This window comes from Alosa alosa, chromosome 14, assembly GCF_017589495.1.
Source record: "Alosa alosa isolate M-15738 ecotype Scorff River chromosome 14, AALO_Geno_1.1, whole genome shotgun sequence".
NCBI lineage: Eukaryota > Metazoa > Chordata > Actinopteri > Clupeiformes > Clupeidae > Alosa > Alosa alosa.
The window spans coordinates 16,948,970-16,961,573 of NC_063202.1; the positions used below are offsets into that span (position 1 = coordinate 16,948,970).

The 12,604-nt window shown below is 49.0% G+C and overlaps 1 protein-coding gene across 2 annotated transcripts in view; it reads left to right on the top strand.

The window, feature by feature from the left end:
- adamtsl3 (ADAMTS-like 3) overlaps window positions 1-12,604 on the top strand; it is a 106,324-nt gene that overhangs the window by 75,853 nt on the left and 17,867 nt on the right. The window contains exons 15-20 of one of the 2 annotated variants that reach the window (XM_048262925.1): window positions 864-948; window positions 5,709-5,980; window positions 6,472-6,595; window positions 10,861-11,053; window positions 11,321-11,503; window positions 12,148-12,301. In XM_048262925.1, coding sequence (XP_048118882.1) covers window positions 864-948; window positions 5,709-5,980; window positions 6,472-6,595; window positions 10,861-11,053; window positions 11,321-11,503; window positions 12,148-12,301 — 1,011 coding nt within the window. Of the gene's footprint in view, window positions 1-863; window positions 953-5,708; window positions 5,981-6,471; window positions 6,596-10,860; window positions 11,054-11,320; window positions 11,504-12,147; window positions 12,302-12,604 lie in introns of those variants that run through there. The other variant, XM_048262926.1, reaches the window with a different exon arrangement.

The following is a 12,604-nucleotide window of genomic DNA, read 5'->3' on the forward strand; positions in this document are numbered from 1 at the left end:
GCGCTGTAGTTCAATAAACGGTTACTTGCATAAATATTTGGGGGAGGTTTTTGGGACGCGTGGAGATTTATCGGCGGATTTATTAGCTTTATTTGGATGGGGGTGGGGATCAGTGGTTGTGTGTGTGTGTGTATGTCTGTATGTGTGTGTATTTGTATGTGTGTGTTTTGAGGGAAGGGGTGTGGGAGAGTTGATTGTGGAGGGTCAGTGGCGCTGCGCTGTAGCTGTCCCGGGGTTTTGTAGCCTCAGTGAAAGACGGGTGGCGGGGAGGCTGCAGCCAAAGCGTCTAGCGACAGGCCGCTCTGTCTGGGAGATAAGAGCGCCACGCTGACACACGCTGCCGCCGGCCCCTTCATGTCTCCGCTAATCGGCCCGGGCGGACGGTGGTGGGCGGCGACAGGCCCGGGAAAGGGAGAGAAGGAGGAAGAGAGGGAGGTGAAGAGAGGGAGGGAGGCTTTACCTTGTCTGCCGGGCTCTTGTCTGAATGCGGCGGATATCACCCGACAGGGCGGGGCTGGACAGCGCAGGGGATGTGGCATTCTAAAAAAGTTGACATTGAAATGAAATGTTTGCTGCAGCACAGCTGGAATGTGTCGAGTGGTTGCGATGATCCATTTCAGATGTAATTCGCATGTACGCTCTGTCAAACACTGTCAAACAACAAGTAAGCGAAATACTAGATACCCTGAAGCCGAAATGAAATTGATTGTGAAAGATAAGATGTATGTTTTGTGAAAACCAAACATGGGGCCCAGTAAGGGCCTCTTGTTGGGGGGGGGTGGGTTCGTTTTCTCTGAGCGAGTTGAACTTTGCTAATATGAGCTGGTTGTTCGCTAAGCTGTGGTTATGTCCCGCTGTTGCAGAGAGCCTTCCTGTGGAAGCCAAACTGCCCTGGCTCAAACAGGCCCATGAACTGGAGGAGCCAAAGGCCGCCTCGGAGGAGCCCACGTGAGTTAAACCTCTCTCGCTCTCGGCCTGTCTCTATTCATCTTCGTCCATCTCATGTTTTTGTCTTTCTATCTCTCTTCTTTGCTTTCCTGTTTTCCCTTCTACTTCTCTATTCATCGTCCTCCATCTTACATTTTTTGTCATTCTGTCGTTCTCTATCTCAATCTCTCGTTTGCGTTTCTGTTTTACTTGTACACTGTGTCTCCTTACGTCCATCTCACTTACTTATTCACTCGATCCTTCGCTTTGTGTTACCTTGTCTGCCTCTCACTTTCTTTCCTTTTGCTCTGTCTCTGTCTCTCAACACTCTTTCTTTTCGGCAAAACTCTGGAGACCTCCTGAGTTTACAAACTGTGAATACAGAATGAGTGGGTTTCTGGTTGCACCTTCATGCCAGAAAGTGTTTGTTTTCGAACTGAAGTACTCTGGTTTCCACAGTGGCTTCAAACCCAATGGAGTATATCACAAGGCTCAATAACCCTGAGCATCAGTGAAAACCGCATCTTTCAGGGACTTTTTCACTTGCTGCTTGTAGCTCACCAGGATACCTTGTGTTGATAAATATAAATAAAACATATAAAGATTTTTATATTAAGAAAAAAATATAGTTTTGAAATAGCAATAAGGTTTTCCTGCACATCTTGGTTTATTGCCACAACAGGTTCAAAGTCTGTGGTCAACAGTCAACGTCCTCTCCACATTGGTTTCATAGTGCCCGTTGGGAGTCCTCCCATCCTGCCTCTCTGCTTGTGTCCGTATCAGATGAACTCCTTTTCTCAGGTGCTTCACTGGACGAGGCACGTACAGCGTCTCCTCGTGTGACATTTCTCTCTTTCCCTCCCTTTCACCTCCTTTTCGCCTCGGCTTCCTCGCCTCCATACATCAGCTCCAGACTAACCGCAGGGATCATTAATCCATTTTTCTTCCCCTTCTCCCACTCCAGAGAAAGCAAGGGGGCCTTTCTGCTGTCTTGGAGCGCACCAGTGAAATGGCACCGGCTCTGGTTTCCTTTTATTACCCAGCCCCCTTTTCTTTAGCTACGTGCGCCCGTCCCGCTCTGAAATCCCACATTGTGCTATTATTAGACTTATCTTCCTGATCTCTGAAACGATACGCACATTAATAGCAGACGAGGGAGCGCAAACAGCTCGGCGGAGCCCGGCACCCCTCCACCCCACCATCACCACCACCCCGTGTGAGCCACAGAGGCCCCGGCTGTGCCAGAAGGTTCCCCAGAACAGAGCCGTGGCTCGGCCTCTGCGGTCTACCAAAGGCATCTATCTCTGAGCCTCATAAAGAAGAAGTATGTGGGTTAGATGTGTTTAAGGAGGGGGTTGGAGGTGGGGTGGTTGCAGAGGAGCTGCTGCTGCTGCTACCCGGCTTTGACCCCCCCTGAACCCTCTACTACCGGCTCTTTCCCTGTGTCCAGGCTTAGACCCCCATAACCACCCCTAGCACTGATGGGAGGAAGCGAAGATCTACTGTTTCCCTGATAAGTGCTCTTAAATTACACTTCACAGCCTCCCTCTATCGGACAGCCTCTCAGCGTTCAGCTCCGTAGCTCGTGTTGCTGCGTTTGAGGGGAGCTGTGGGAGGTGTGTGGTAATCGGCGCCCTCCAAGAACAACCCCCTCTCTAAAGGCCGTGGAATTCTTTATTGGATGGGAGTGAGTGAGTGAGTGTGTGTGTGTATGGGTGTGTGTGTGTGTGTGTGTGTGTGTGTGTGTGTGTGTGTGTGTGTGTGTGTGTGTGTGTGTGTGTGTGTGTGTGTGTGTGTGTTTCAGAGTGTGAGTCATAAGGGACGTCTTGGGTCGGATATGAAGGAGGCCCCTCACGCCAGGCTTATCAGCACAGTGATAAGGGTATTCAAGTCCCCTCTGTCAAGGCTCCCATTCAGGCCGACTTCTTGTCCCCCTTAACTTCCTCTAGTGATAAGACTGAGAGATTATAGCGCTTTTTATGGCTCCTTATTTCACTCCAACACACACACACACACACACACACACACACACACATATACACACCTTCCCAGACTCTATTCCACCACACAGTTCTCGCTCTCCCTGTGGTTTGTCGTTTTTTTGACACCTGTTCCCAAGTTCTCCTTCCCTCCTCCCCCTGTAAGTTCAGACCAGCACTTTACAAGTGATCCTTGAGGTTTCTCTTTCAACCATCTCCTTCACCCCAGCCCCCTTACCCCCTCATTCCCCCCACCCAAACCCCCTAAAAAAAAAAAAAAAAAAAAAAAAAAAAGACGTCTGTTTTGTACATCACGTACAACGTTTTGATTCTGACATCATGATATCCCTTAATAACACGCCCACATTAGTCAAAACATGACATGTTGTGGCTTTTGGGGAATTACAGGTCTCATAAAACGTAATCCCATAAGCTGAGCGAATGTTTAGACAGCAGGACCGTGAGGCGCATGTTGACTTCCATGCCGCGCTTGTGTAGCTTGACATGGTTAAATGCTTTCACAGGCTCGGTAGACTGACACCACTCGTGTGCTTTTTCCCCCCCTCCTCTCTCTGTTTTTTGCCTGAATTTAATAAAACAGAAAAGACATAAAAATCACGATTTGGCCCTTGCTTACTGTTCATGCTCTGTGTTTTTGTCGTCTGAATTGTCTGCGAAGAACATACAGGGCCAGACTTCCTTCCACGTTTTTTTTTTTTCTTTTCTCAGCCCTGAAGAAAGTCACCCCACAAATCTATTTCTGTAAATGATTCTTTTGCCATCTTCAGCACCGTACGGGCCAAAAGTCTGATGGGTTCAATCGGGACGCTGATATTTTTCATAAGTCCCCGGCTTTTCTTTCTTCCAATTGCGTTTGGCCAGAGTCAGGTTTTTCTTCAAGCTCAAAAGCCACAGCTCTCTATTCAGTTGTCTCTTACCTCAACTGGAACGGGTACATATTTCTTTTTCCCCCTTTTTTCTCTCTTTTTTCCCGTTTGGATGTTTTTAAGGTCACAGCAATGGCCTAAAAATACATCTCAGATCAGCAGTTCATCAAGACACTTCCTCCAATTCCGAAAATGTTTATTTGTCATGAATAAATGTTTGCTTTCGAAATAAGAATAGATTTGGTGGGAGATCCTTCAAGGGCACCTGACTGGCTCAATGCAGGACAAGTGGAATGTTTGCACTGGAGAACTAGTTTATCAGTCATAACATCTATCAACGGCCACCAAGAATTGGGAAAACACCGTGCCAGCCAAAAGCAATGCAAACGTGTCATAATCACGTACACCCCTTTGGCAGTATTATACAGTGGAAACCAATTGAAGCAGAATGAAGTGGAGATAATCGTGCATCATTGGCCACCAGCGTGATTTAACTTTCATTTGCAGAGGAAAAGACAAAAAGGGTGACCTAGAGCTCTTAGGTGAGGCACTGTTCCCCTACTGTGTCCTCTAGGCTGCTCAACACAATTTCTAGAACCAGAGTAGAACCCAGAGACTTTCTAATGAGGAGACACAGCACTCAAAAAATACTCCATAGAAATGCATGGGGCTAGTTAGTCACGCCAATATGGCCGTTATCTACACAAATCCCACCCCTTCCTCGGCAAAACGTCGACATGTGAATACATTGAGCCAATCATATGGTGTGTTGTGAAGACATCGTGCCAATCATGTGTTGTGATCTCGCCGCTGGAGCAAGATTGGTGTCGTGAAGCCTTGCGCACGCGCAGTTCGACCCAAAGACTGTGCCCGATGAGTGCCCATAAAACGTTGGTATATGGCCGCCGAGTGGAGGGACTTGCCTAAAAGGACTTTGTAGAACCTCAGGCAAAGGGCAGTTGAGGCTCTCTGAAAACACAATACCAGGCCCGATGCCATGGAGAAGAACACTCGCTGACCTGGTCACTTGACACCACGGGCCTGGCCCAGGGGTATTGTGGGTAACAGACTGCTACTTCTGCTCCTATTACCTCTTCCTCACCTCTGCTGTGCCGTGTCACTCCACAGTTCGCTGCCCCTCGGGCCCCCACAGCCATAAAAGCGCTGGAGAGAGCCCGCCGCCACCCGCCATCGCTGCTGCTGCTGCTGCTGCGGAGCTGCTCGCTGAGTCCAGATAGATTTCAGTCAGTGGCCTCCGGTCCACACAAAGCAGCCGGCGATTCCAATAGTGATGCAAGGCGCTGCTATTGAATGTGATGGTTCAGTAGCTTTGTATGCTATCCATCACAGTGTGTTTACGAGGGCAGCGGGAGCTCCTGATGATTTCACCGGCCCCACAGCCCTCCCCGGCAGCAGCAGCAGGAGGCGGTGGCTGCCTTCGCTCGGCGGGTTAGGTCACCTCAGCCCAGGGCTGGGTGCAGTTGGTGGCTGTGCATGCTAATTCTTGTGTAATCCACTGGTAATGAGACCCAGGGGTGCGACACTTCTCGGTGTCACCGAGTTCAACACTCCTCATCAACTCAATCAATGATCTACTCTATAATTCTGGGTTTGGGAGAACCTTTTTATTCTTTTTTGACTTAGGTTTTGTGATTGAAAACACCAAATGAACAAAGGTTTATTTGCACAGTTTAATGAAAGTATTGTCTCACTCTCATAACTGCCCAGTAGAGACGTCATCTATCCGTCAGCACAGTCATCTGTCTATCCAGCTATTGTACAGTACATAAATCAACCTGTCCATACAGCAATTCAGCTACTCAATCACACATTCCTCAAGTGAAACACCATTTAGCTACTTGACAGGATGAAATCGCCCCTGTTAGCTGAGTATGTCTCTTGTGTCCCCCCACAGGTTCATCCCAGGCCCCTGGTCTACCTGCAGCACCAGCTGTGGACCGGGCCTGCAGAAGCGCTGGGTCAAGTGCCGCGTGCTACTCTCCTTCACGCGGGCCGAGGTGGACCTGCCGGACGAGGAGTGTGACGGCGAGAAGCCGCCACTGCAGAGGCAGTGCGAGCTGGAGTCCTGCACCGGCTCGCCGGCGCCCCCCCAGGGCCGAGACCAGCAGCAAGGCCCGCAGTGGGGCTACCGCAAGTTCAGCCCGTGCTCCAAGTCCTGCGGTGGAGGTGAGCAGAGACACGAACCGCACCGCACCACAACACAACACCCTGGTCCAGCACAAATAAGAACAGGCATTATGTAGGCCAGTTGAGTTAAAGCGCAGTTGTTTGGAAACATTTCCTGCATGTTTTGGAAAGACAACAGAGAGATAAGTGTTGGAGCTGTGCACCAGGCACCTCTTGCTTAACGTGGCCACGGCTCACTGAGCGACTTCAGAACCTGGCCCTCGTGCTCGCGGCCCCTCACGCCTCACGCTCGGCCTCATGTTCCGTCTCAGATAGCCGCTGGGGGAGGATTAAGGCCTCTCCACTGCTGATCAGTCGCTAATGTGTGGCGGAACCCGAACCCTAGGAAGCCAACTTCCTAGAAGTTTCTTCCCCTTGTTATCCCCAATCTGACTGCCTTGCCTGCCTCTCCCTCTCTTTCTCTCTCTGTCTTTCTCTCTGTCTGTCTCACTCTCTCTCTCTTTCTCTTTCTCTTTCTCTGTCACCCATAGGCACGCAGATCTTCGTGGCGCGGTGCCTGAGTGGTGGGAAGGTGGTGAGCGCCGGCCTGTGCGACAGCGCCAGTCGACCGCGGGTGATGATGCGGGTGTGCAACCCGGAGCCCTGTGGCGCGAGGTAAGGCTCAGTCCCACCCTCCTCAGTGGGACCCACACACACAGAGCTGCCAACCCTAACGCATTTGATTGGTGTAGGAGGGCGTGGAGCCAATCAAATGAATAAATCTCACTCTCAATGTGGGAGAGTTGGCAGCTCTCTGCACACACACGTAGACCTGATGGGGGTAACTGGACAGGACGGGGCTTATTGTCCACTCTAGAGCCTCCAGTCCCCCGTGGCTGTTGGGAGCGCCACCGTGGTGGTGCACACCCCCCCCCCTGCCTCCCGCTCAGATAGACAGCCCACAGGCTTCCTGTCCAGATTAGGCCGCAGCACAGTCAGAGCAGCAGGGCCGCGGGCCGAGATGGCAAGTGGAAGGACTGGCACGCCGCCGGAGAAGACAAAGAGCTCTGGTGCGCATTAGGATCATGTGTCTGTCCATAAAGCCAGGAGAGAGAGAGAGAGAGAGAGAGAGAGAGAGAGAGAAAGAGAGAGAGAGAAAGAGAGAAAGAAAGAAAGAATAAAGAGAGAGAAAGAGAGAGAGCGAGAGAAAGAGAGAGAGAGAGAGAGAAGGAGAAGGAAAGATGGAAAGAAAGAGAATTGCTCACATCCCTTCTTACTGGCAGTCATGTTTTACCAGTGGTGGTCAGGATCCGAGATGCGCCCACATTTGGTAATGACTCATGATAAGCGTATCATACACAGCTCCAGTTCCACTATCGTCACCAATATTACTGCCCTGCTTGCGCTTTCCTGGCCAAAATGGACCGATGAGATGAAACATGGTTCCTGTAAAAAGTCCTGTTTTACGGTCGGTTATGCCAACCTAAACAATGCGTTGCTGTAGCTGAACAACTCGCCTGGCTGGATTGTGGCCTTGGTTCCCCTGCTTAACTGAAACCTTGCATTCGCTGTTTATTTATGGTTCCTTTCATTTATTTATTTAACTTTTTTTGTCTTGGATTGGAGAACCTTGTAACAATCTGGACGTAGCATTCGTGTTCACTTTTGGTTCTGTGACAAATGGTTAACGTCATTTAGAGTCGAGCACAGAGAACAGGGCCAGTGCATCAAACGACTGCACAAGCTCTGGGCCCAGTAATGTTGATAAGATCAGGCCAGCCTGCACCAAATTGCCATCACAATATATAGAATTAGTGAGAGTAATTTGCGACATACACAGTGAACAGGTGGTTCCAATACTACTGGTGGTTCCAATACTACTCAGCCCTGCAGCTTGTTGTGAAACCATTTATGTTGCAGTCATGCGTAGAATGAGAAATGTTGCCTTTAGGATGCAATTGTCAGAACTACAAATCGGCCTTGTGCATATCGATAAGTTGGATGCAAGCAGCGAGGTTGGGAACGGCATGTAGATTACCAATATGAGTCAATGTTCTTCAAAATCTCTTTAAGAAGTAAAAATGTTACCCATAGGAAGAGACCCACAGCAAATATACAGTATCAGGGTTATTTAATGGTCTCTCTCTCTCTCTCTCTCTCTCTCTCTCTCTCTCTCTTTCTCTCTCTCTCTCTCTCTGTCTCTCTGTCTCTCTCTCTTTCTCTTTCTTCCCCCTCTCCCTCTCTCTCTCTCTTACTCACTCAACTCAAACACACACACAAACACACACACACACGCACGCACGCACGCACGCACGCACGCACACACACACATACACACACACACACACACAGGCACACCAGCTCAAAGATGAAAGGGAGTGCTGTAGGAATGCAGGCGCCTCTTGGTGGCACATGGGGACATGGGATGGCAGGTTTTCATTCCCAACTTTGCACTTTTATAGAAAGTAAACATCCTGAAAATAACACGGTTTTCAAGTCAACCGCCGGGCGTCTGAAGTAAATCCCCTCAAATAGAGCCATATTTTTTAGAATGACTCATTGTAGGACTTGGTAAATACAGCAAACATGTTTGACTGTCACATTTGTTGTTGACCAAAGGAGTGTTTTCCATAGTAAGATAAAAAAAAAGATTAATTCAACGGGTATTTGCTTTTTTCTTTTGTTAAATGACCATTTTATTTTACATGCCAGGTCTGGAAAAGCAGGCCTGGTTTGTGTTCAAGTGCTGAATTCAGATTGAACCTAAATAGCTTGTCAGGCCACTTTCAAAAGAGGGATATTTGACAAAAACACAGGCTTGTTTTTTCCAATAACTGACCCCTTGCCAATGTCAGCAGGACAGCTAGCCTTTGGGACTGACAGTGCGGATGAAGTCAGAGCCCATGTTGATACTGAAATGATAATTTCTCATATCGGCGCTTTTCCTTTTTCAGCTGTCTCAGGTTTTTGTTTTTGCTGATAAACTCATAAAAGATGAATATTTTACGAGTCAAAATAGACTTAATGATTACCTCATACTTAAAATGCATATCATATCGGACCATAAAGGATAAACGATCTCTGTTCCATTCTTTTTGTTTCTGGACTGGGTTGTTTTTCTTTGCTCTCTCCAGCTCCCATTCTTTAGTGATGTGCCCTTCAGAGCACTTAGCAAATATAAAAAGAGAAATAAATATGAGAGGTAATAGACCCAGGGGACAGCAAAGTTGTACGTTGGAAAGTAAAACACACACAGTAATGTATGCTCTGCCTCTGACCCTTCCCTTCCATGAATACCTCATGTGCAACAGAGACACAAATCACGTCCGCTGTAAACATATCTGATGCAGCCAGCGGTTGGACTTTTTGGGATGCTCACTAAAGCATATCAGAACCTATACTTATCTGATATGTGAAAGCGGTGTCTCAAAGCCTCAAGACTCTGATTGTAATGAAATTTATCCCGATTAGCATCTGCGCTCCTCTGCAAAGGACATTTCTGATCAAAGGCTTCAGATCCCAGTCGCCACAGCACTTGGGACTGGGCTTTTGGGCCGGTTCTCAAGGGGTCACATGGTTTCCTCATCTGCTTATCCTCAAATAGATTTCAGTTTGTTTTCCCCGCTGTGCTTTTTTAAATGTGGGCTGGAGTTAAATAATAAGGAACAGCCTGATCTCTCGTCACTTCTTCTGAATATAGAGTATGGATCCATGTGCAGCCTTGTTTCTCAGGGGGATCATTGCCATGCACTTAACCCCAGAAACCTTCCACTGCCACATCCCCCCCTTTTAAAGACTTATCTGTCTGCACTGGGACAGTGGCCAACGTGGCTGCACAGAGCCCAATTTAGAGGCCTTGTCCCGTTGTGTTAAAGGATTTGTGCAGGATGATGCTGAGGGGCCAAACTTTCACTGAGGTGGCTGAAACTTGGCCTGACTGTTGGCATTTGTAAATCTCTCTCTCTCTCTCTCTCTCTCTCTCTCTCTCTCTCTCTCTCTCTCTCTCTCTCTTTCTTTCTCTTTCTCTCTATGCATGGAGAGACATTAGTTTTAGCTCCTTATGGACACTAAAGGAATCATAGCATCTTGCATAGTGTCTGTCTGTGCTCTCTTATTCATTCATATTTGCATTTTGGATTCAGAAGTCAAGGAACGCTGGAGTTATTTATTACTTTTGACTGGCAAGACCTAGATACGGTCACCAAGGGATCTAAATGACAACAGTTAAACAGAAACTGACATTACAGTAGACATCAGCCCATGTTTCCATCTCTCTCTCTCACTCTCTCTCTCTCTCTCTCTCTCCTGGATGAGCTTGGGCTGTAGGTTTAATTTACTGCACTTTATTGGTTGCAGTCCTTCATTCAGCAGGTTGGAGCAGAGACCTGGCCCACCCTCCTCTCCCACTCTCCCAATGCCAGTGACCACCCCCTCTTCCCCCCTCCTCCTGGTCCCCCCGCGCAGATAAATGGGTTCAGGCGGAATGGCTTCTGCACACAGAAATGGCTCACTTAGAAAGCACAGCAATCTGGTCTCACTTTCCGGTGTAGCATGTTTGCTTTTTCCATTCAAAAGTTTCTCCTGTGTTTGTGTGTGTGCGTGTTTCTGTGTACATATGCGTGTATTTGTGTGTGTGTGTGTGTGTGTGTGTGTGTGTGTGTGTGTGTGTGTGTGTGTGTGTGTGTGTGTGTGAACAGTGTGAGCATGTAGCAAAATTCAGGCCAAGACTCTAACTGTATGAGTCTGGACTTTGTAATAGCTGTAAGAGTTGCCCTTAGGGAAGAGCTGTGTGTTTGTGACAAGCAGGCAGTGCATGGGTCAGTGCACATAGGGGCGTGGGTCCACTCAAAACATACTCTAATGCTCTAATGTGTGCGTGTGTGTGTATGTGTGTGTGTGTGTGTGCGTGTGTGTGAGCGCGTGCACGTCTGCATTTGTAGATGGGAGATGAGCCAGTGGTCACGCTGTTCGGCCACATGCGGGGTCGGCCTGCAAATTCGCCAAGTGCTCTGCGTGCTAAACGGCGACACGAAGATGCCCGACAAGGACTGCAAGGAGAGCAAGCCAAGCGAGGTGCAGGCCTGCAACCAGGTGGACTGTCCACCAGCCTGGGAGACCGAGGACTGGCAAAAGGTAAGGGACCCCTCAGCACTGCTCTCCAACCCTTCAGTAGGTCCCGTCACACTGGTGGGACAAGAATGTTGGAAAATGAACGTTCTAAAGAATATCTGGGTTCTTCCTGAACTAGGGTAGGTAAAGCCAGTCATTATGTGTTACTGTAATGGCACATAGATCACAAGACTGATTGTGGGCAGCATCATGCTGTTAACAGCTGAGATGCTGTTATTGAAAAAGTCCCTGCTGAGTGCATAATGTCACTCACAACACCCTTCATCCTAGTGCACCCACACCTGTGGCGGAGGAAAGCAGTCCCGGAAGGTCTACTGCAAGCAGCGGATGGGCAGCGGAAGCTTCCAGAAGCTGAAGGACACGGTGTGTAAAGGTGTGAAGCCTGTGGCTCATCGGCCATGCGCCACGGACGACTGCCTGACTCCCCGCCTGGAGGGAGGAGAGTGGTCCAAGGTAAGGCTACCGCTCCCGTGGACATCACAGCCTCCAGGCCTCTCACTGTCATGTCAGATAGCACCTTGACATTATCTTGAGATAATAACACGCTGTGTCTAGATGATCTGTGAGAGCAGGAATCCCTTTTGGGGCGGCATTTCTTTTTTCCGACACATGAATTAAATATCAAGCAATCCTCTGTGTAACTGTGCCTTTTCTATCTCTGTGAAGTGTTCTCTGTGAAGTGTGTGTGGTTTCTGAAAGGTGTACGCTATAAAAAGCTAACAAAAAGCTTTTGTTCCTGACACAGAATTGTCCCTTACCGACACACTGATAAGGCACTTTGCATATCAAAAGATAGAATAATAGGGACACCACTCAATAGGCAAAGGCACACTTTCATCTTCTAATATTTGTCATGTGTGTGTGTTGTGTGTGTGTGTGTGTGTGTGTGTGTGTGTGTGTGTGTGTGTGTGTGTGTGTGTGTGTGTATGTGTGCGTGTGTGTATGCATGTGTGTGTGTGTGTGTGTGTATGTGTGTGCATGCGTGTGTGTGTGTGTGTGTGTGTATGTGCGTGTGTGCATCTGTGCGTGTGTGTGTGTATGTGTATGTGCGTGCGTACGTGCGTACGCGCGCACGTGTGTGTGTGTGTGTCCTACAGTGCTCTGTAACGTGTGGCACGGGGGTGCAGCGACGGGAAGCGGTGTGTCGCAGACAGACCCCCTCTGGGCATCAGGTGACCCTGAGCAGAGCCGCGTGCAGCGGGATGACCCCACCACCGCTCCTCAGGAGCTGCCGCATGGGACCCTGCAAAAGTGAGTGTCCGTCTGTCAACCTCTCTGTCTGTTTGCCTGCCAGGCAGTCTGTCTGTCTGTCTGTCTGTCTGTCTGTCTGTCTGAATCTTCCACCTCCCACACCAAAGAGCAGTGTGAGGTCCATGCAGTCAGTGGGAAGCCTTCGCTCCTCCAGTTGTCTGGGTGCCATGATTGGCAGATGACATGATATCATGTGCTGATTGTCGTACCTCTGGATGGAGAGCAGCAGCTGGAGCGGGGGCTGCCTTCCAGCGCCTTCCCCCATCACTGGGAGATCCTCGGCAATATGCGCAAAACATTAGT